Consider the following 21,597-nt stretch of genomic DNA (forward strand, 5'->3'; position numbering starts at 1 on the left):
GAAAACCACAAACAGTGTAAAACTAAAAACAAAGAGCAAAAAGGCCAGAATCCAAGTAAATGGAAAATGGAGAATATGTTGGGTCTCCATGAATTGACTGTGGCCCTGTGGGGAAAGGAATCAAGAAGACCTGTTTTATAAAGCAGCATTTCATTGCTCACGGTTGAGACAAGAATAGTAACAGAACATCAGAGTAATTCTCCAGGAGAGACAATCTGTATTTATCAAACTGATGTGTATTCAAAAATCAAATATTTCTGTGACAATTTAGAATTACTCTTGAAAGCCAATGAAGATGTTTATACTTACCGAAATATGGTGTGCATACATTGGCCTAGACAGAAAAAATGCTGCATCGTGAGGTGTATGAAATTCATTACAGAGCACGTCAATTGAAGGCACTCGCTTTATATAATCTTCTGTACTTAGATTGGATGCTAAAAACCCACCAAACTGTACTAGGGTATCATGACACTAAATTAAAAATAAGACAAAAAAAAACCCAGATGTTAACATTTTATAAAACCAATATAAACCTTTTACAAATGATTAAAATATGTTACTTTAACAGAATTTTGATTAAAAATTAAGAATCCAGATTTTAACAGTACAGGCAGAGACAGAAATGAAGGGCACTGTGTTCAGTGAAATAAATGAACAACAGAAAGGCAATTTTCACCTATTCCCACTTATACATAAAACCTACATTAATGGTGACTCTTGAAAAAGTAACGAGAAGAAGAGTAGATACTAGGAGCTAAGAGAGTCACTGGAAAAGGGATAGGGAGGTGTGGGATTTTTAATACTAAAACACATTTATTTACATAGGAGAGGTAAGTTCTAGTGATGTATAGCCAGCACAGACTGGCTATAGCTTATTGCAATTTGTGACATAGCTTATAAAGATCTAGAAGAAAAGAGTTCAATATTTCTCAACACAAATGTTTAAAAAGATGAAAATACAAATTACCAATTTTATCATTTACACATTATATACATGTACTGAATTATGACAATGTACCCTATTAACACATACAATCACTAGATGTCAAATAAAATATTTAAATTAAAACAAGGCTTATATAGACACATACTTAGTCAAATATATTTTCTATGTGGCTCTAAAAAAGGTGAGAGAGCATGCACTCTCTAGGCACAGTGACAAATATCTATAACCCAGTATCCAGGAAGCAGAAAGCCATTATAAGCTCAAGGCTAGCCTGAGCTACATCTTCAAATATGGATATAAAACCTAGAGTAACAGCAGAAATCAGGAAAGTCAAAAGGGAACACTATGGTGGGGGAAACAATAGAGAGAGGAGGAACAAGATTCAAGTGACTTGAAGGGGGAAATGGAGAGAACAAGGGGATCTTAACTCAGGAAAGGGAGGAAAGTAAACACAGAAAAAGGGCGGATGTCTTAAAAAGTCATAAGGAATCATAACTATTAATTATCTACATAAAGATAACTATAATACATGTAAATCAATGTTTAAATATAGTTTTAATGAAAATTTCCCATCTGAGCTAGCAATACTCCCCTTGAGAGCTATAGACTATCTAACAAAAACTCCAACAATAGGTATGAGAAGCCCCTCTCTTGAGTTGCTAACCAAGGATTATCCAAAGGACTCTCAAAACATTTATCTAAAATCCTATGAAACAATATACATAAGCAACGAGAAGTCAATTCCTTTGTCATTGTTTATAGAATTATATTAACACACAAAAATATTTTATTAGTCAACAAAATGTGTTTAAGTATTAGTAATCTTATTATTAAGAAATAAGAGATAATATGTACTGCTGCAACTGAAATTGCAGATTTCCAGAGATCAAAAAGGAAGGCAAGCAATTTGATAATGGCCTTTCATAAGATGGAATGTCTAATTAACTGAAAACCTTACACATATCATCTCCTACACACCATCTCTTAACTATCATAATTTGCACAGAAATAGAGGCCCTATTTAGGAAAAGCCTATTTGACATTAGAGATGTTTCACATTCATATACTATGTACAAATGTTTCAAATGACATCACAATCTCTATTTTATCAGGATTAAAGAAAACCCCGCACACACACCAAAGATTCATTCACTCACCTGGTCATACAGCTTTCCCACAAGTTTCAAGTGTTTTTCTCCACCCTCTTGAAAAATTACCCCATTCCTCTGCTGAGCCATAAGTAAACAGAGAGGAAGAGCAAGATCATGATCGAGTAGTGCATCCTTTAATCTCTGAGAAGATTTTTTAGTGTTTCTGATCTGGCCAAAATAACCACCCTGCATAAACAGAAGACACAAAGTTAATGTTCTATGTAATATACTCCATGCTGTCTCACTGGAAAGAGAGACAGAAAAAAGCTGAGACACAATCTTTTAAAACATTTCTGAGCTAGGAGTTACAATCCAAGCACCAGGAATGCAGCACAAGGGGGATCAAGAGTTCAAGACCATCCTTAACTACACAAGTTCAAGGCCAGCTTGGGCTATAAGGGAACCTGTCTCAAAAAAACTAGAATAATAAAAAGAAACATCTGGCTTAACATATAACACCACCAGAATAAAATAAAGCATTTCTGTATCTTATATTCATTCTCCTTAACAAATCTGCTTTAATGATACTATTATTGATTATAATCTATCTAATGGTAACTCAACTGTGTTTAAACTTATTCTGTTTCCATTCTCCACTCTGTAGTCTTTTATAAAGGATTATTTTTCATTCGGTGAAGAGACTTAATAGACTGTGATAAAGATTTATTCCAGTGAAAATATCAAGGAAAATGGAAGATCTAGTATTTCTCTTTAGTACAGATATGTTATTGTCTTTTATACTTTCAGTTGTTGGTTTTTCTCTTAAGATCCAATTACTAGTATATCACAGCTCTTTAAAAAAATGTAGCAGTGGTTTTGAGAGAACACATATTGCTTTGACATTAGGCTTTAGGTACTTATATACTGTTTGAATTCTATACTATAACCACACATATAGTATTGTCTATTTACCTGTGTGTGGCAAGTATGTTCCAGAGCCCACAGTGGATAAATGAAAACTGCAGATGGTAACAAATTCTACACAAATTGTGATTTTTCTATGCATATATTCCTATGACAAAGCTTTATTAGGCACAGAAAAAAATTAGCAACAACAATTAATAAAACAATCAGAATGATACAATGAAAGTTATGTGAACATGGTCACTCTCCAATATGTTATTGTACTGCATTCATCATTCTTATGATGACATGAGATGAAACAACACTTACGTATAGTGGTGAAGAATTGAAAAACTTAAGCAAAGGTTACCTGAATACAAGCATATTACAATACAGCCAATGGACAACTAAGACTACTATTGATATGATATATGATATTGATATTGATAAAGCAGGATGGCTGTTATGTCACTACTGAGTACCTTGTACAGTATGGATATGCTGGCCAAAGGGATAGTTTATGTGCCAAAAGTGAACAAAAAGAAAGGCTAAAGATTTTCATTATTCTACACAGAATGGACCTCAAACTAAAAATATTTAATTTATTTATTTCTGGATTTTTTTTCTCTTTAATTTTGAATTGTGGTTAACCATGGGTAATTGAAACCTTGAAAATCAAAGCCACAGATATAGTGGGGCCATAGTACATTTGATTTTAAAAATTGAATAAACAGGAACAGCAATTCTTACCTCAGCCTTTAGCTGCTCCCCACCAGTCATGGCCTCTAATTGCTCTGTTGTCATTTCCTCCGTAATTTCGATTCCTGCCATTTTTTGTACCACTTCTTTCAATATTAATAGATCAAAGCTAGTACAAAAAATTAAAAGACCATAGTTAAAACTTCAAATATGAAAAATAATACATAATAATATCCTGAGAATCTTTAGACATAAATAATAAAGAATGAAAGACAATACCAAGGCTTGTTTTTTAATTTTATTTTTTAAATAAAATAGTTGTATCACTTCTAGTACTACAATGAAAATATTTCATGTTTATCTTTGCTTTTTTACCTGGATTAATTTGAACTTTGGGGATAAGATACAAAAATTAAATAAGAAACATACTCATACACTCCTTACCCAAACTTCATATTTTTACTCACAGATTTCATTTGCATCCTCCCTTCCCTTTTTCACTCCCCTCCTCGACCTCTCTCATTCCGTTTTGATTGTTAATAATTATGAAATGTTCCCCCAAGGGTTCATGTATTAAGGATTTGATCCCAATTTGGTGGCACTATTTTGGAAGGGTCTTCAAACGTTAGGTGAGGACTAGCTGGAGAAAGCAGGTCACTGGGAATATCCTTTTAGGGGCTCCTTTGCCCTCTCACACTTTTTGTCTGTCTGCCTCTGTGTCTCTTTCTGTTTGTGTCTGTTTCTCTCCCTCTTTTCCTCCTCTCCCTCCCCCAGAGTCTCTTCCTTTCTTGCTCTCAGTTCTATGAGGTGCTAGCTCTGTCCGAGCACACCCTGTTAAGCAGTGATATTTCACCTTACACCATACCAAAAGCAGCATAGTTGCTACCTCCAGACTGAACCCTCTGAAATGGAGGACAAAACAATCATCGCTTTCATGTTGCTTCTTTCAGGAATTTGCCACAAAATCCTTTACAGAATGAACAGGAAGAGTAAATTGTTTAAACCACGGTCGTTTACTCCCTCAAATGTCTAAGAATGTGCATTAGAACAGAGCCACGTGTTCACACAACCACAGCCGTTACCAACTTCAGTAACTCTAATATTTAATCTACTATTCATATTTCATTTTCATCAGCTGCCCCAATAATATTTTCCTTCTCCTCCAATTCAGGACACTAAGTTTACCAGTACAAAGCCATCTGCCTAAAACTCCAAACAATAAAAATGAATAAAACCCTCCAATACCCACACATAATTAGAAAAGAGAGGGGAGAAGGACAGACAAAGGGAGAAGTGCCCAAGTTGTGGTATCTGAGCCTAAAGTAAAAGTTGTTGTGAAAACACTAAGCATGTTCTAGTTCTGTGTTAACAGGTACATTTTTTAAAAAAAAAAAATTATTTTATATGCATTGGTATTTTGCCAGTATGTATATCTGTGTGAGGATATCAGATCCACTGGAGCTGGAGTTACAGACAGTTGTGAGCTGCCATTTGGGTGCTGGGAATTGAACCCGGGTTCTTAACCACTGAGCCATCTCTCCAGCCCCCAACAGGTACATTTTTTGAGACATAGTCTCACTATATAGCCCATACTAGCCTCAAACTCAAGCTTTTCCCCTAAATGTTCAGGAATTATAAGCATCTGTCACAACACCTCACTAGGTATGCGCTTTTATTTGCAACATTTAGAACCATCACTGGGAATAACATTTTATGACTTCTATAACTTTCTTTAATTACATAATTTTCCCAAAGGTAAAAGTACACCTATCAATACACAAGTTACTGGTCAAAGATATACTTTTCTAATATTCTTATCAGGAGCTTCTTTTCATTTTGCCATGCTTTCTCAAACCAAACCGTTTCATGCAAACTAATACAAAACTACCAATGAGGCATTCAGAAGTTTGAACACTTGCTGTGGGATAGTCTGTATGTCAAATTGCTCTGATTGGTCAATAAATAAAACACTGATTGGCCAGTGGCCTGGCAGGAAGTATAGGCGGGACTAACAGAGAGGAGAAAAGAAAGAACAGGAAGGCAGAAGGACTCACTGCCAGCCACTGCCAGGACAAGCAACATGTAAAGATGCGGGTAAGCCATGAGCCACGTGGCAAGGTATAGATTTATGGAAATGGATTAATTTAAGCTATAAGAACAGTTAGCAAGAAGCCTGCCACGGCCATACAGTTTGTAAGCAAAATAAGTCTCTGTGTTTACTTGGTTGGGTCTGAGCGGCTGTGGGACTGGCTAGTGACAGAGATTTGTCCTGACTGTGGCCAAGGCAGGAAAACTCTAGCTACAAACACTGTTTTAACTAAATGGTCACAAATATGTATTGACAATAAAGCAAATTAAATTGGCGATTCAAACTAGTGTTCTCATTGCTAGTAGAAAGAAACAAGTAGCACACAGGAGCAACAGAAATGACAAGGCTAGAAAGGGTGTCCCAACAAAACACAGAGTTTATGTATTTTTATTTTTTTCCCAAAGCCAAAATAGTACCTGTTTGAAACACCAAAGAGCTTTTACTTTTTTGTTGGCTTTATATCAGAAAGAGCCTATAAACAATATAGATTTATCCGATTATAATCAATCTACTGGTACTATCTATTCAAAGCCTAAGCACTGCCACTGGCCCCACAGTATTTACAAAAAAGGAAACAGTTCAAATCACATTAGTCTTACATATCTCTAAAGTCGTATTCCAAAAGTGTTTTTTTACTATAGACTCCTTAAAGAAATATTTTATCAAACGTGCAATGTAGTAATCAACAGTGCATGTTTTGTCATAAAAGGATATTCAACATTCCCTATTAACCGTTTACTCAAAAGCTTAATAAGTTAACTATTCTTTTAATGAGTCCTGTATGTAGCCAAATACTATAATACTAAAGAAACTCTGTGTATTAACTTCTAATTTATCTTCAAGATTCAATATACAGCGGGCATAGTGGCACATGACTCTTTTTAATCCAAGCACTCAGGAAGCAGAGGCAGTCCTCTGAGATCAAGGCCAGCCTACACTTCATAGTGAGTTCCAGGATGGCCAGGGCTACATGGTGAGACCCTGTGTCAAAAAATTAATTCTCTATATATGCAATAATAATACTTAAAAGTTTGAGGGAAGATCTTAATTTTGAGGACAGCCTGGACTGCAAATGACACTCTCCCTTAAAAAAATATAGTGTACAAATAAGTAGGTATTCCAGTTGATATCTGAGTCTTTCAAAGTAACAGGAATCTCAACATTCCAAAACCACTGGAAGTGCTTGAATTATTGAATTTCATATACATAAAATTTACCTTTTGCCTGCCTTTAACTGATTGGCTACATACTGAAGAAGACCAGCAAGATCAATCGGGTATTTACGGAAAACTGCACCACAGAAACTAGCCAGACCTACATGAAATAAAAAATAAAAAACAGTTATGAAACAAAAAGTACAGTAATTATGCTTTCAACAAATTCAATTTCTAAAGTAAAATGAGGTATGAAAAGTTTTTTAAAGATTTATTTTTATCTCATGTGTGTTCGTGTTTTCCTGCATGTTTGTATGTGCACCATGTTCCTATCAGCTGCCTAAGGAAGCTAGAAGAGGAAGAAGATCCCTGGGACAGGAGGTGTGGGTGCTGGGAACTCTTGTCCTCTGGAAGAGCAGCCAGTGCTCTTAACACTGAGCCATCTCTGCAGCCCCATATGAAAAAAAAATTGACTAATGCAAATGATTTAGTTTTACAATAGTAATAGCTAATGTTTATTAAGTATACATATGTAAGCACCTTATATTGATTAATTCTCATAGTAATCACCTTAGTTTAGTATAAACCTACCAATGAGGCAAATTGAAAAAGAGATGGATCACCTAACTTGATTGTGGTCACAGTACAAACTAGAGCCATAATTCAATCTATGAGCCCTATCAATTAGGACTCAGTCATGCAGAATACCAAGTAAACTCAAACAACCAAATGCCCACCCCCAAAAACTTTGGAGTCAAAAAAGATTGTTTACCTCTAAGAACATGCTACAGTTATAGACAACAAAAGAAACAGGTAACTTGGCTAGAAGCAGACAGAGACGTTTTTAAATTTTTTTATGCATATGAGTGTCTTGCCTGCATGTATGTTTGTGTACTATGTGTGTGTCTAGCACCCACACAGTCAGAAATAGGTGTCAGACTCCCCGGAACTGGAATTATAGAAGGCTGGGGACCACTACATCAGTTCTGGGACTAGAACCCGGGTCCTCTGGGAGAGCAGTCAATGCTCTTAAATGCTGAGCCATCTCAGCCTAGGAGGACCAATTTAAACAATAGTCCCTCTCATTTCCTGAAGGAGAGGAAACCCCAGTGAAGTCAAGAGTATCTAATAACCTATAACTTATCTAACAGTTATTTGTTAAGCACCTAAATAATTAGAGCAAATTAGTCCTCCCCTTAAGGAGCTTAGAGTTCGGTAGGTAGGGAATTCAGAAAAGTGAATGGCTATGATGAGTAAATTGGTTCTGTGAGAGTACCAAGAGCAATACATTCAGACTTGTGAATGGGAGCATTAACAATGAAAGTTTTTCAAAGAAAATAACTTCTCGTTTGAAATCTAATGAACAAACAGAAGATGGACTGGATGAAGTGAGTGACCATGGAAGGGTATCTATGTTGAGGAAATAAGGTGCAAACGGTCTATGAAAAGCCCAGAATTTCAGTATTAATGGAATTGAGAACTGACGGGGCTGGGGGTGAGGGGATATGAAGCTAGACTAGTAAGAGCCTGATCCTAAAGGACTTAGCTTATAGCACTTACTAAGTATTTCATGGGCTGAGTAAATGGTAAAATGTTTGTTTAGTATGTGTGAGTGACTAAATTCAATGCCCAATACTGTAGGGGGAAAAACAATCAAACTTTACAGGATAATAGAGAGTCACTGCAAGATTTAGATTCACATATTTACAAAAGGAAAGCATGTAACCTCTAAATAACACTAAGTTACAAAGAAAGATTGTCAGCTTCCAAATGCCTCCCTAAATTCTCCCATGTACATACTAACCCAGCCCAACCCTGCTTAGCTTCCCAGATCAGATGACACTCAACACATTCAGGCTGGTATAGACAGAGACTACTTCCTCAAATTCTATCACAGTTCAAAAACAGGCTCTTGTGTAAAGAACATTAGTAAGTACTAAATAAATCTCCATACAGACCCAAGGTCTCTAACACTTTGCAGAACAAGCTGAGGGGCTTGAGATTATCAAGACGTCTTGAGAAATAAGCCCCTGAAAGCATAGGGTAAGCAAATAAAACATGGTAATGATCACTTCCTTAGTATCACCAATAGTACTATCATCCTTAGAAAAAGAAGAATACTTACTCTGAAGCCAGTTAGAGATGGTTGTGTCATCATGTTTCATTTTCTCCTTTTCTGGATTAGCTAAAGCTTCAATGATACAATCTTTCACACATTAAGAAAAAAAATTATCACAACATCGGGAACAAAGACCATTAAATCTTCACGTCTCCAGGAAGAAATAAAAATAACCATACTCATTGTATATCAATTCTCCATTGTTACCCTCTTTCTCATTTCCTAACAAGTAACAGTCCACCTGTATCAACATGTTTGGTAAAACAGTCTCTCCCTTTATACAACACAAGGCACTCACACAGATGGATGCATACACATGCTCACACAGGCATACACACACAATTTCTCTTTCAATACTTGGTTTGACCACAGATCAGCTATGTGGAACAACCTTTTATTATTGCTAAGGGAAATCAGAAAGAATAACTAAATCATTCATAAGCATTTAAATACAGGGAAACGTGAAATCTATATATTGCTTCACATGAAAGGATACAGGCCAAGACATCATAATTCAATGAAGTGAGGTATTTCAATGAATCTACTACAGGTGTTATTAAGTTATCATATTTCTGTATTTGTGACAAGATCTGGAAGATCAAGAAGAGTAAGTTGCATTAACTAAACTAAAAAGAAAACCTTCTATGGTAAGTAATATTCATACTTTTCCAAAATTAGAAATAATTCAATTAAAGTGGTTCTACTATTTTGCATTTATATATAAATAAAATATATTACATTATCATTGCCCTATAGAATATTTTTCTAAGCTACATTTTCCATCTAGAAAACAATTCCACGAGGTCTAAACTTGTATTTTGGAATGGTAGAGGCTAGTCCTGGTTTAAATGTTATTATTTAGAGTCTTTCTAAAATGGACTCTTTGCTTTTTGTTTAAGGTACATATTGTTTGTTTGTTGGGTTTTTGTTTGTTTGGTTTTCCCAAGAGAGAGAGAAAACATGAAGTTTGGCATCTAGGAAAGCAGCAAGGAAGATCTGAGAAGACTTGTGGGAGGGGAAAGAATATGATCAAAATACACTATATGAAATTTTCAATAACGATAATTTTAAAAAGAAGGTAATGCTGGGCGATAGTTGCCCACGCCTTTAATCCCAGCACTTGTGAGGCAGAGGCAGGTGGATCTCTGTGAGTTCGAGGCCAGCCTGGTCTACAGAGAGAGATCCAGGACAGCCAAGGCTACACAGAGAAACCCTGTCTCAAAAAACAATTTAAAAAATAAGAAGGCCGCCGGGCGGTGGTGGCGCACGCCTTTAATCCCAGCACTCTGGGAGGCAGAGGCAGGCGGATATTTGTGAGTTCGAGGCCAGCCTGGGCTACCAAGTGAGTTCTAGGAAAGGCGCCAAGCTACACAGAGAAACCCTGTCTCGAAAAAAAAAAAAAAAAAAAGAAAAAAAATAAGAAGGTAACATTGATATAACTAAGTCAAAGTGAAACATTATTCTGCAATTTCAAAAACCTAACAGTTCTGTTGTACATTACTAGGAAACAGATCAATGTGTTAAATATATTATGTGAAATTTTGGTTTTAGCATAAACTGGCATTTCATCAGCCTTTTCCCAAATATCTTAAAATTTACATCATTAAAATAATATTAACTTCAAAACTTACATAATCAAACAAAATGGTTGGATTACTGTGGCTCAACTTGCCAATTTGTCTTCCTGAAGGCTTCACATTTTCCTTGGTTAGACGCCTACAACAGAGAGAAATGTCAAGGATCATACTGAATAGCATTACTCATGATGCTAATAAGCTCTCTTTATCATGAGAGGAAAACTGAAACATACAAAATAGATTCACACAAGCAACTGAATTTTCATCTACTCAGAAGCAGAAGTCAGACTTTCTAAGGGAATTTCAGAGCTTAAGAGCTAGTTATCTATTACGGATAAAACTTACTTTTTTTTTTTTTTTTTTTTTTTTGGTTTTTTGAGACAGGGTTTCTCTGTGTAGCTTTGCGCCTTTTCCTGGAACTCACTTGGTAGTCCAGGCTGGCCTCGAGAAAACTTTCTTTATTGTACAAATACATGAAAACTTTTTAAAAGAATCATAATTATTTTAGATTTACCAGGTTTCATTTATCAGTTCAGGGATTAGATTTTCTTATTCAAGGTACATAATTTTTAAAATCAACTAATTTTATTCCTTTCATTCTTTATTTCTTTTGCACTCAGCATGCTTTTTCCAAGATTCTAAAAAATTGTATCAGTGAAACTCTTATAGCTCAGCACAATTATTACACATAATAGGAAGCTTTTTCTGAGATGATTACATAATAAAAGCAGAAACTCTATAAACATCTACAAGTGTGATAAAAGCAATCCAATAATTAAACGATGTCATGATCTGCCGCTTCCCCATCTTGTTTCCTATAGCTCAGTTTCTCCCATTCCCTGCCAATGGAGAAGAGAGACCATTGATTTTAAACTTGTGATCATATTCTCTTCTGCCTTTCCCTATTTCTAACACTGCTCTTGGGCAGTCTACTTGCCAAAGTTTACAGTCTCCCTACTCACATACACTATATACTTTTTATTCTATTCCCTCTGTCTTCACTACACTGAAGGGAAAAATAAGTAAAACTAAGGAAATACCTTCTTGATGGTGTTCTACCTTAAAGCTATGCATATAAAACACAACCAATTAGCATTTGAGAAATGAATGATTTGAAAACTTATAAAATTATACAAATAATATTAATATACTCCACTCTCAGCATAAAAAAGTTTAAGCAGAAAACTCATAAAGTTTGGTGAAACAGTTACAGCTAAAATGTAACAAAAAATCCAAGTATACTAAAAATCCTATACATATTTTTCAACACTAAATAATTGTATTCATGTATACATTCATTCATATTAATGCTTACTATTGCACAGAGCTAGACATTGGGAACACAAAACTGAGAGCAGTTCTTGCTCTCAAGCCTGGCCTAAGTAGATACTCATATTTAAAATCATGTTTTTTAAATTTCCATGTTATTTTTTCTTTATTGGTTTTTCTGACACAGTCTCACCTCAGCAGGTAATAAAGGCAGGGCTCAAACTCATTATCCTTCTGCCTCAGATTCCCAAGTATAGGGAATACAGGAGTCTGCCACTACTCCTGACAATTTTCCTTTTAAAAAGCTAACAAATTTGAGAATGGTTACTTATATGCAATCAATAATATTAAAAGTGCAAATAATATATCCATGTTGCCTTGAACATACATAAAAACACCAGGAAGAATAAATAAGCATCTAAATACTGATTACTTTACTTTTCTCCTTTTGGAGAGAATTGAGTGTATGGACAAAAGAATGAGAGACATTTTACTATATGTATTTTATAAGGGCGCAATATGATGTTGTTAATCTATATAGGCAATGAAGAATGAATCTGTCAAGATAACTATCATTTTATTGCCTCAAAAACTTACCTTTTTATTGTGGAGTGAATCTTAAAAAAATCTATTCTCTTAGAAATTTTAAAATATATATTAACTCTAGTCACCACACAGTATAATACATAACTAATATTTATTCCTTACATCTATGTGAAATCTTGATCCCTTTGGTCAATATTTCTCCTTTCCTTCAAATTTCTCTTTTCAGCAATACTTCTCCTTCTGCTACTACCTGCTAACCACCTTTCTCACTTTCAAAACAACGTGGATAAAACTGGAGAACACTATGGGAACTGAATTAAGCTAGGCATAGAAAGAGAAATGCTATATGGTAATACTAGTATATAGACTCTGTATGCTCATTCATTTACTGAAATTAAAACCATATGGCCATAAAATTTTCAAGAATTTTATATAATTACAAAAAGGAAAACTATCATAGTAATGTGTCCAAGTAGAATGCTAGCATAATTTGCCTAAAGTGTACTGGTGGTACAAATCAATTTTGTTTGGCAGTATGTTCTGGGAAGGTTTCCGAGAGCTGACATTCGAGCTCACTTTCTAAGAGTAAATCAAAGAAGGAGAAGGAAAGACAAGCTAAGAGAAAACTTGTAGAAATAAAGGAAACAAAATATACATACAAAGGATGCAAGCTATGGAGTGTGGTACATTTAGGTAAACAAGTAGGCTCAGTACAGCTGTAAGTATAATCATTAGGAAATGAGATAGACTATATGGTAGGAAAGATCAGGGAGTATCTCTCACATCACCATGCCATAAAGCTTGATGTACAACCTGCCAAATATTGTCAAGTCACCCAAGGATTTTGAAGTAAGAGAATAATATGAGGTACTATACTATTCCAGATAAAAGAAATAAGGTTGTGGTTATAGAGTATAGAGAATCAAGGAAACTATAAAGCACTCACTCAGTGCCTAGCACAAACAGTAATAATACACACACACATAAATATGGCATGATCATTCTCATATACATATATTGTGTGCGTTTATGTACTATGTGTGTGTGTGTGTGTGTTGTGTGTGTGTGTGTGTGTGTGTGTATAACCTGACCTGATTTTGATAAGCTAGAAACTGTATCTGTAGGCCTAATAGCCTCTTCAGCAATTACTTCCTACAATAACTTCTTCCTCCATTAACTAATTAGATATTTTCTTCTCTTGTCTATCTTCCCACCCTGCTACATACAGTCTATGTAACAACCACTAAGCCAAACCATGACCACGCACCTGCCTGTTTTCCCAGCAGACAGTGTCCAGAGAAAATGGCACTGGGCAAACACAGTATCATCACAAACTACTGTACCAAGTGAAACCAAAGAATACATGACTTTTAATTAGAATAACCATAACTGTATCTATAAAAGGTTGGACAACTGACAAAATCCTTGTTGAAAACAAATAGAAAAGTGTATTTAGCCGGGCGGTTGTGGCGCATGCCTTTAATCCCAGTGATCAGGAGACAGAGGCAGGCGGATCTCTGTGGGTTGGAGGACAGCCTGGTTTACAGAGTGAGTTCCAGGACAGGCTCCAAAGCTACACAGAGAAACCCTGTCTCAGAAAAAAAAGAAAAGAAAAGCATATTTAGTATCTAAACTAATGATAGCATAAAATACACAATTTTTGTAAGCTTTAAATAATTTATAAGAAAGTAGAATTAATATCACTCTTATGAACAGAGCTTGATTCCCAGGGCACACGTGGAGTTAGGAGAGAACCCATGCCCACTAGTTATTCCCTAGCCTCCATGTGCAAACTATGGAATGTGTACACCGCATAAATCTAAAAAAATAAAAATAAAACATTAACTTGTAATTCAAATGAGCTAACATAAAAATAAAGTCATTCTAGCTGCAATATATAATCAGCTATACCTTTAACAAATATTTATAAGCTTTCTCAAAATTGAGCCTCTAAACAAGATAGCTGAAACCAAGAAAATTATATCTATACATAATTGGGATTAATATAAAAACAATAAAACTTACTTCATGATATACTTGGCTCTGTCTATTGTTTGAGCTTTAACTTTTACTAAAAGTGGGTGACTGTTATAAGTTTCATTCTTCCACTGGCCATACAAACGGTATCTTTAAAAAAAAAATGAGATGAAAAATTAGAAAACATTAAGTGCTTAGAAGTTAATGCCCTAGAATTAACAGGAGTTAACAATTTGAATAAGTATTTACCTATGCTGATAGGGAAATGTCTTAAACATTCCCCATAGTTCCTCAGACATGCAAGCATTGCAGTCCATCAAAGAAAGAGATGGAAGTAATACCTGGTCAGTAATGCTAAGCAAACAGCTAAGGATAACTTCCTAAGAAGAAAGCAAGGAAAAAAATATGTCATTAAGAGGTTTATTTCAATATACCCTCACAATAGGAATAGCAGACTTAAAGAAATTATTTTTAAATCTCATAACACAATATATGTAATTCCCCACCCTATCATTGTCTTTTCTCCATCTACTGCAAATGTGGTGAGAGATGCAAAATAGCAAGGCAATGAGGGGATTAACCTTCTTCCTTATACGGTATGGTAATCTTCAAAAACGAGGATGCTAGTTTTAAAAGAAAATGTTCACTGAACTGCCAAATGCTGCATTGAGCACATAAAGTATAAACTAATTATTTCTGATGATAGTTAAATCTTGTTCACAGTAAAATGTTCAGCATGCTATATCCTGACAAACACAGTCATTATTTAATATTTTCAGTCTCTTACCGTTCTTTCTTTATCTTCTTGTTTGCTTCCATCAGACTGAAACTAAAATTTAAAACAATAATGTTTAAAAGTTGATTATGCTTCCCTAGTTTATAATTTAAAAAACTAAATTACATATTACTTAGTTGTTTGCCTTTTACATACATGTACATCTGAAATACAACATATTAGTAATAAACATTTTAAATTTTCACGTATACTTTTAACCTCTAAATTATTTTAAACTCCATGAATTTTATTAAAGTATGAATCTGGGGTGGGTTTGTTCCTTTATTTTTATGTGTGTGTCTATGAGACACGGTCTCATGTGGCCCCGGCTGGTTTCCAATCCTCAATGTAGTCCAGGCTGACCTTGAACTTCTGATCCTCCAGCCTCCACCTCCCAGGATTACAGGTGTGTGCTACCACACCCAGTTTATGTAGTACTGAGAACCAAGCCCAGGGCTTTAGGCCACTAGATAAGCACTCTGCTAGCTGGGCTATTATCCTCAACCCTAAGGATCAATTTTATGTGCCAGTTCTTTTCTTAACATCATTATAAACCAAAAGCTTCCTAAAACTCATACTAAGTATTAATTACTAAACTTAATTTAACAAAACTGTAACCATCAAAACCATTCAGTCCTAATGCATTTACATTTTCAATTCATATTCCCTTTACAGTAGCAGTTCTCAACCCTCCTAATGCTGTGACCCTTTAATACACTTCCTCATGTTGTGGTGACCCCCAATTATGAAATTATTTGTTGCTACTTCATAACTGTAATTCTGTTACTGAGCAGTGTCTCAGATCCTAAGATCATTGGAAATGTGTGTTTTCTGATGGTTGTGACCCACAGGATGTGAACCACTGGTTTACAGAACCAATATAATCAAATATTAATATAACCAAAACTAAGGAAATGAATTTAAGTTGCATTATAATTCACCACTACCAAAGCCCTTAATGAAAAATAAGTCCAAATGATTTGTGACACTGCTGACAAAAAAAAAAATACATTTGAGGTCTTTATTATCCCAGTACAGACTGAACACTGAAGTGACTTGTTTTGACAATGCCGTCTAGTCCACTAAAAAAAAATGATACTATGAAAGCTGAGCATAGTTGTGCATGTCTTTAATCCCAGCACTTGGGAAGCGGCTCTCTGAGTGTCCAAAGTCAGCCTGATCTCACATAGTGAGTTCCAAGACAGAGTTAAATAAAAGGACCTGCCTTACACAAACAAACAAACAAACAAACAAACAAACAACAAAACTGTTAGTGATGCCTATCGGTGTATATGTCTACAAAGGTAGAAAATCCAAAATATAAATGAAGAACTGACACCCAAAAACAATCTAGACATCAGCATTCAAAAATCAAGCAAGGGCAGGAGAAACCTACGATGCAACAACAAATGTTTGATTTTCTTGTTAAAGAAGGGAATCTGCTTGTATGCTTTTGAGCAGGTTACTAGACATTATCACAGAGAAGTCTAAGTGCTTTATTTTACCTAACAATGTTTTGGGATGCATACCAACATATTTTCTTCTTCTAACTGGCAGGTTCAAAAAAATATGGTTCTCTTTCACAGACACAACTGGATCAACATATATTTTGTCAGTAAATAAGGAATTCAATGTTGTGGAATAATCTTTTTATACACTGTGAAGAAATGTCACTCAGATTGGTTTAATAAAAAGCTTAACAGCCAATAGCTAAGCAGGATTTTCAGGGCAGAGAGAACTAAGACAAAAGGCAGAGTCTTGAAGAAAAACCAGACAGACACGGAAGGAGTCAGGCACACAAAATGCGATAGAGGTAAAAGCCACATGGTAGAACATAGATTAATAAAAACATGGGTAAATTTAAGTTATAAAACCTAGTTAGGAACAAGCCTAAGTTATGGCCAAGATTTTATAATTAGTTATAAGTCTCTGTGTTGTTTATTTGGGAGCTGGCAGGCAAGACAGAAAAATCCACCTACAATTCAATTATAGAGGAGTGGCCCGTCAGAAACAAAACTAAATAGCTATTGTTGTCTTCTTTGAGGTAGAGGACTGGTAAAATTTAGTTAACATATTGTGTATCTAGTAGGAGGCAGAAATAAGGATAGGCCATAATTGGAAAAACTAGGCTTATAGTTTATTAAAGTTTAAGGATGTTAGTCTACCCCTTTTCCTACCTTACTGTGATTTAAATAAGCCTAATGAAACTACATACTTTTATTCCATAGAAATAAAATATTTTCACAGTAACTTAGCTGGTTTACTTCCCTGAGTAACTCAAGTCAGTTTCTAATGTCCACGTGTCAATTCTTAATATTTTATAAGCAGGAAAATTAAAAATATATATATGGGAAAAAATAACGCTACCTAGAAGAGCAGTAAAATTTCCTATTAAAAGCGCATTACAACAAAGATTAAATAGAAATAAATCAGGAGATACATGCAAATTAAAGCAATTTTTTAAAGAAGATAAACACATTTGTGGTGGTATGAAAGAAAATGGCCCCCAAAGGGAGCAGCACTATTAGAAAATGTGGCCTTGTGGGAGGAAGTGTGTCAGTGTGGGGGTAGGCTTTGAGTTCTCTTTTTCTCAAGCTTCCTGTTGCCTGCCTATCAAGATGTAAGGACTCTCAGTTCCAGTACCACATCTGCCTGCTTGCCTGCCTGCCACCATGCTTTCCATCCTGATGATAATGGACTGAACCTCTGAAACTGTAAGCGAGCCACCTCAATTAAATGTTTTTATTTATAAGATACATTCACAGCAATAAAAACCCTAAAACAACATTCTACTCCATTTATCTGTTCTTTTTCTTTTAGTTTACTTCATTTTTATATTGGAGGTAACATAAAACATCATCCATACAATAGTCTAAGCTGCAGTGAACACCAGGCTGAAATAGGCGACATAAAGAAGTGAGTACAAGGTGCAATTATTTACTAAGTGTCCATGCTCTCAGATTTTTGAAGAGAAAAGAGGACACAGTTCCTATCTTTGAGGTGACAACTCTTAAGCTACAAGATGCCTGAAGTGCTTTCAGCATTTGAATTTTAAATTTGAGTAAAACAGAGCACTCAACTAGGTTTAGAAAGGCCATCATCAACATGAACTGAGGTTCCAACATCACTCTATAAAGGTGGAACAGACAATGGCACTATACAATACTCAGTACCACAAAAGCTAAACATTAAAAAAAGAAGACAGGTGATTCATCAAGACTGGCTTCGAGAGAGTTGGGAAATAAAGAAGGAATTAGAGATAAAACTAAACAAATAGCTTCTAATGACTAATCACCTAATTTAGTGCCTTTAACCCATGAATATTTTTCAAATGCTACCTCTAATGAAAACACTTGGATTTGTGATTAGAGTATCTGTAAAAATTATGACACTATTTTAACTTACACATTGTTCATGTTCTTATTAGCTACCAATTATCGAGTACCTAACCTACTAGGTATGGTATATTAGATTAAAAACTGCACATACATACCTCAAAACTACTCTATGAAAAACCTTTTTGCTAGAAGGGATCCAAAACAGGTCCCATTAAAATAATTTAGAACTGGCCTGGAGAGATGGTACAGCAGTTAAGATCACTGAGTGGTTTTCCAGAGGACCCAGGTCTGATTCTCAGCATCCATGAGGCAGTTTTCACCTATCTATAACTCCAGTTCCAATGAATTCAACTCCCTCTTCTGGCCTCCAGAGACATGGCACACATATGCTAAACAGACATATGTAGAGGCAAAACACCCATACACATAAATTCAAAATATTTTTTAAATACTCAAGTAAAAAATAAATAAAATAATTCAGAACATCTAAGGGTAGTGGCACATGCCTGGAATCCAAACACTCAGGAGTAGAGGAAGGGAGGATTTGGAGTTTAAAGCAAACCTGGGCTAAATATGAAGATAAAATAAGAATAATTTGGAGTTTAAAAATACAATTCATAGGAAGATTTACAGGAATGGAAGGTTGCACTTGGAAATTCTTTCATTTTTTTCGAGTGCTGGAAACTGTTATATATAAATAGCTCCTATTATAAAACAATAAACAACATGTACATCTAACTTTTGAATAAATTACAGCTTAAACATTAAATCTGTTTAAAGAAATGTACTCATAATTTAATTTTTGCTTTCCCCAAAAGCAGACAATATTCAAGTACAGGCAAGTAATCCTAGGAAGAAGCAGTACCAAATTAGCCCTGTAGGTAAAAAGGGTTCAACACTTCAGCAGCTTTGGAGTCTATGTAGAAATGTCTTGAAGACAATCAACTCTTATCTTTCATTGATTGAAAGCTGAGCAGAGGGCCTATGAGATGGCCAGTGGTAGAAGCACCTGCAAGCAAAACTATTGACTTAAGATTGATTCCCCAGGACCCATGTAGTAGAAGGAAAGGACAGACCCCAGCAAGATATCCTCTGATCTCCACATGTGCTCTGCAGTATGTACGTTAAGTATATGTATGTACATACACAAAACACACACACACACACACACTGCATGAATATATTTTTAAAAGGGATTAAAGTATAGATAACATGATCATTACATTATTTCCTTTCTAAGTATATAAGCTGCTTCCAAAAATAGGAGTTATATAACAACCCCAATATACAAATAGTATTTGTTAAGTAAATTTAATTGTAAACACGTTGCTTGGAACTAAGGTCCTATTCAATATTTAAAAGCAACTTTATGAATCCTAATTGGATCTCAATAAAAGCCTTTTAAATCTATAATACAGAACACATTGACTGGTGATCATAAAGCTCTGTTTCTTTTGGGCTATGTTCTGTTTTGTTACGTTTTCTGGAGGATAAGGCCTCACTATGTTGTCCAGGTCATTCTGAAATGCCTGGGTTTAAACAGTTTCCTGCCTCTGCATCCCAAATTGCTATAATAACAGGCATGCATCACCACACCAAGCTGGTAAAATATTTTAGTGAGCAAAAATATACCAAAATTCTACTTCATTCTACTATCATTTTCTAAATTTCACAACTCTAGTTCTTGCCCATAAGGTCCTGAATGGTCGGTCAAAATGGTTATCTTTCTTTTCCCTTATCATTCTATTAAGAATAGAATGGACTCTGGGCAAGGAGACATGGGACCATCGAGGTGGGAAAGTAGAAGGTAAGTAGCGAAGAGGGTGGGCTGTAAATGAACAAGGTAATGTGAGGTCTTTATATGTAAGAGCTCTATACATTACATCAGACTTTTTATCTGTTTCCAAGCTTATGATACTTGTAAATAAAAAAAAATTCTTGGAATAAAAGATCAGAACATTCAGATTCTTCGATGCAACAGTATTGGATAAGTGAAAGTATGATGAGAAACAGGCTATTTACATAGTCTCAAAGTATCTCCCATATTAACTATAAAGGGAGAAAATAGTAACTGTATAGTAGAGCAATTTAGTGGTAAAGAACTTACCAAGTGATGCTGTGGGATGTTCTGTATGTCCTGTGGGAGCCCTTCTTGGGTTCTTTGTGGCGTTACCCAGCAGGTCCGCATAGAGGATGATTAGGACCATGGGCCTGAGTGCAGGTGTCTGAGATGGTCTGCACTTGGCTGTGCTGGGGGATGGTCTGTATGTCAAGTTGCTCTGATTGGTCAATAAATAAAACCTGATTGGTCGTGGCTAGGCAGGATGTATAGGCGGGACTAACAGAGAGGAGAAATAAAAGAACAGGAAGGCAAGAGACACTGCAGCCGCCGCCATGACCAGCAGCATGTGAAGATGCCAGTAAGCCACCAGCCACGTGGCAAGGTATAGATTTATGGAAATGGACTAATTTAAGCTATAAGCACAGTTAGCAAGAAGCCTGCCACGGCCATACAGTTTGTAAGCAATATAAGTCTCTGTGTTTACTTGGTTGGGTCTGAGCGGCTGTGGGACTGGCGGGTGACAAAGATTTGTCCTGATTGTGGGCAAGGCGGAAAACTCTAGCAACAAAGTGATTAAAGTTTGTATCACCTGTAATTGGATCAATGACTTCCCATGCTCTCTGGTTATGATGTGCCAAGGAAAACTATCCTTCAGTTCTTTTTTTTTTTTTTTTTTTTTTTTTTTTTTTGAGACAGGGTTTCTCTGTGTAGCTTTGCGCCTTTCCTGGAGCTCACTTGGTAGCCCAGGCTGGCCTCGAACTCACAGAGATCAGCCTGGCTCTGCCTCCCGAGTGCTGGGATTAAAGGCGTACGCCACCAACGCCCGGCAATCCTTCAGTTCTTTAAGCAGGAACTAGTTAAATTAAATAGTTAACATTACTTGTCCTTTCCAAAGATGTCGGAACATTGACTTGCTTCCTTTTTATATGAATATATATTAACTGATATGTACAACAATATTCATATAACAGATTTCTCTAGAGGAACCATTTTATAATGTACTATTATGAATAATAAAATCTAATAAGCCTTTTTCCTTACGATTTGTA

At 35.5% G+C, this 21,597-nt stretch overlaps 1 protein-coding gene across 4 annotated transcripts in view; it reads right to left on the reverse strand.

The window, feature by feature from the left end:
- Thoc2 (THO complex 2) overlaps positions 1-21,597 on the reverse strand; it is a 120,870-nt gene that overhangs the window by 38,936 nt on the left and 60,337 nt on the right. For all 4 annotated transcript variants that reach the window (XM_028881613.2, XM_028881614.2, XM_028881612.2 and 1 more), the window contains exons 13-22: positions 15,161-15,202; positions 14,623-14,753; positions 14,422-14,523; positions 10,636-10,720; positions 9,501-9,594; positions 9,011-9,091; positions 6,949-7,045; positions 3,694-3,811; positions 2,107-2,286; positions 310-474 (exon numbers count right to left, since the gene is read on the reverse strand). In XM_028881613.2, coding sequence (XP_028737446.1) covers positions 310-474; positions 2,107-2,286; positions 3,694-3,811; positions 6,949-7,045; positions 9,011-9,091; positions 9,501-9,594; positions 10,636-10,720; positions 14,422-14,523; positions 14,623-14,753; positions 15,161-15,202 — 1,095 coding nt within the window. The remainder of the gene's footprint in view (positions 1-309; positions 475-2,106; positions 2,287-3,693; positions 3,812-6,948; positions 7,046-9,010; positions 9,092-9,500; positions 9,595-10,635; positions 10,721-14,421; positions 14,524-14,622; positions 14,754-15,160; positions 15,203-21,597) is intronic.

The sequence above is a fragment of the Peromyscus leucopus genome, chromosome X, assembly GCF_004664715.2.
Source record: "Peromyscus leucopus breed LL Stock chromosome X, UCI_PerLeu_2.1, whole genome shotgun sequence".
Taxonomy (NCBI): Eukaryota; Metazoa; Chordata; class Mammalia; order Rodentia; family Cricetidae; genus Peromyscus; species Peromyscus leucopus.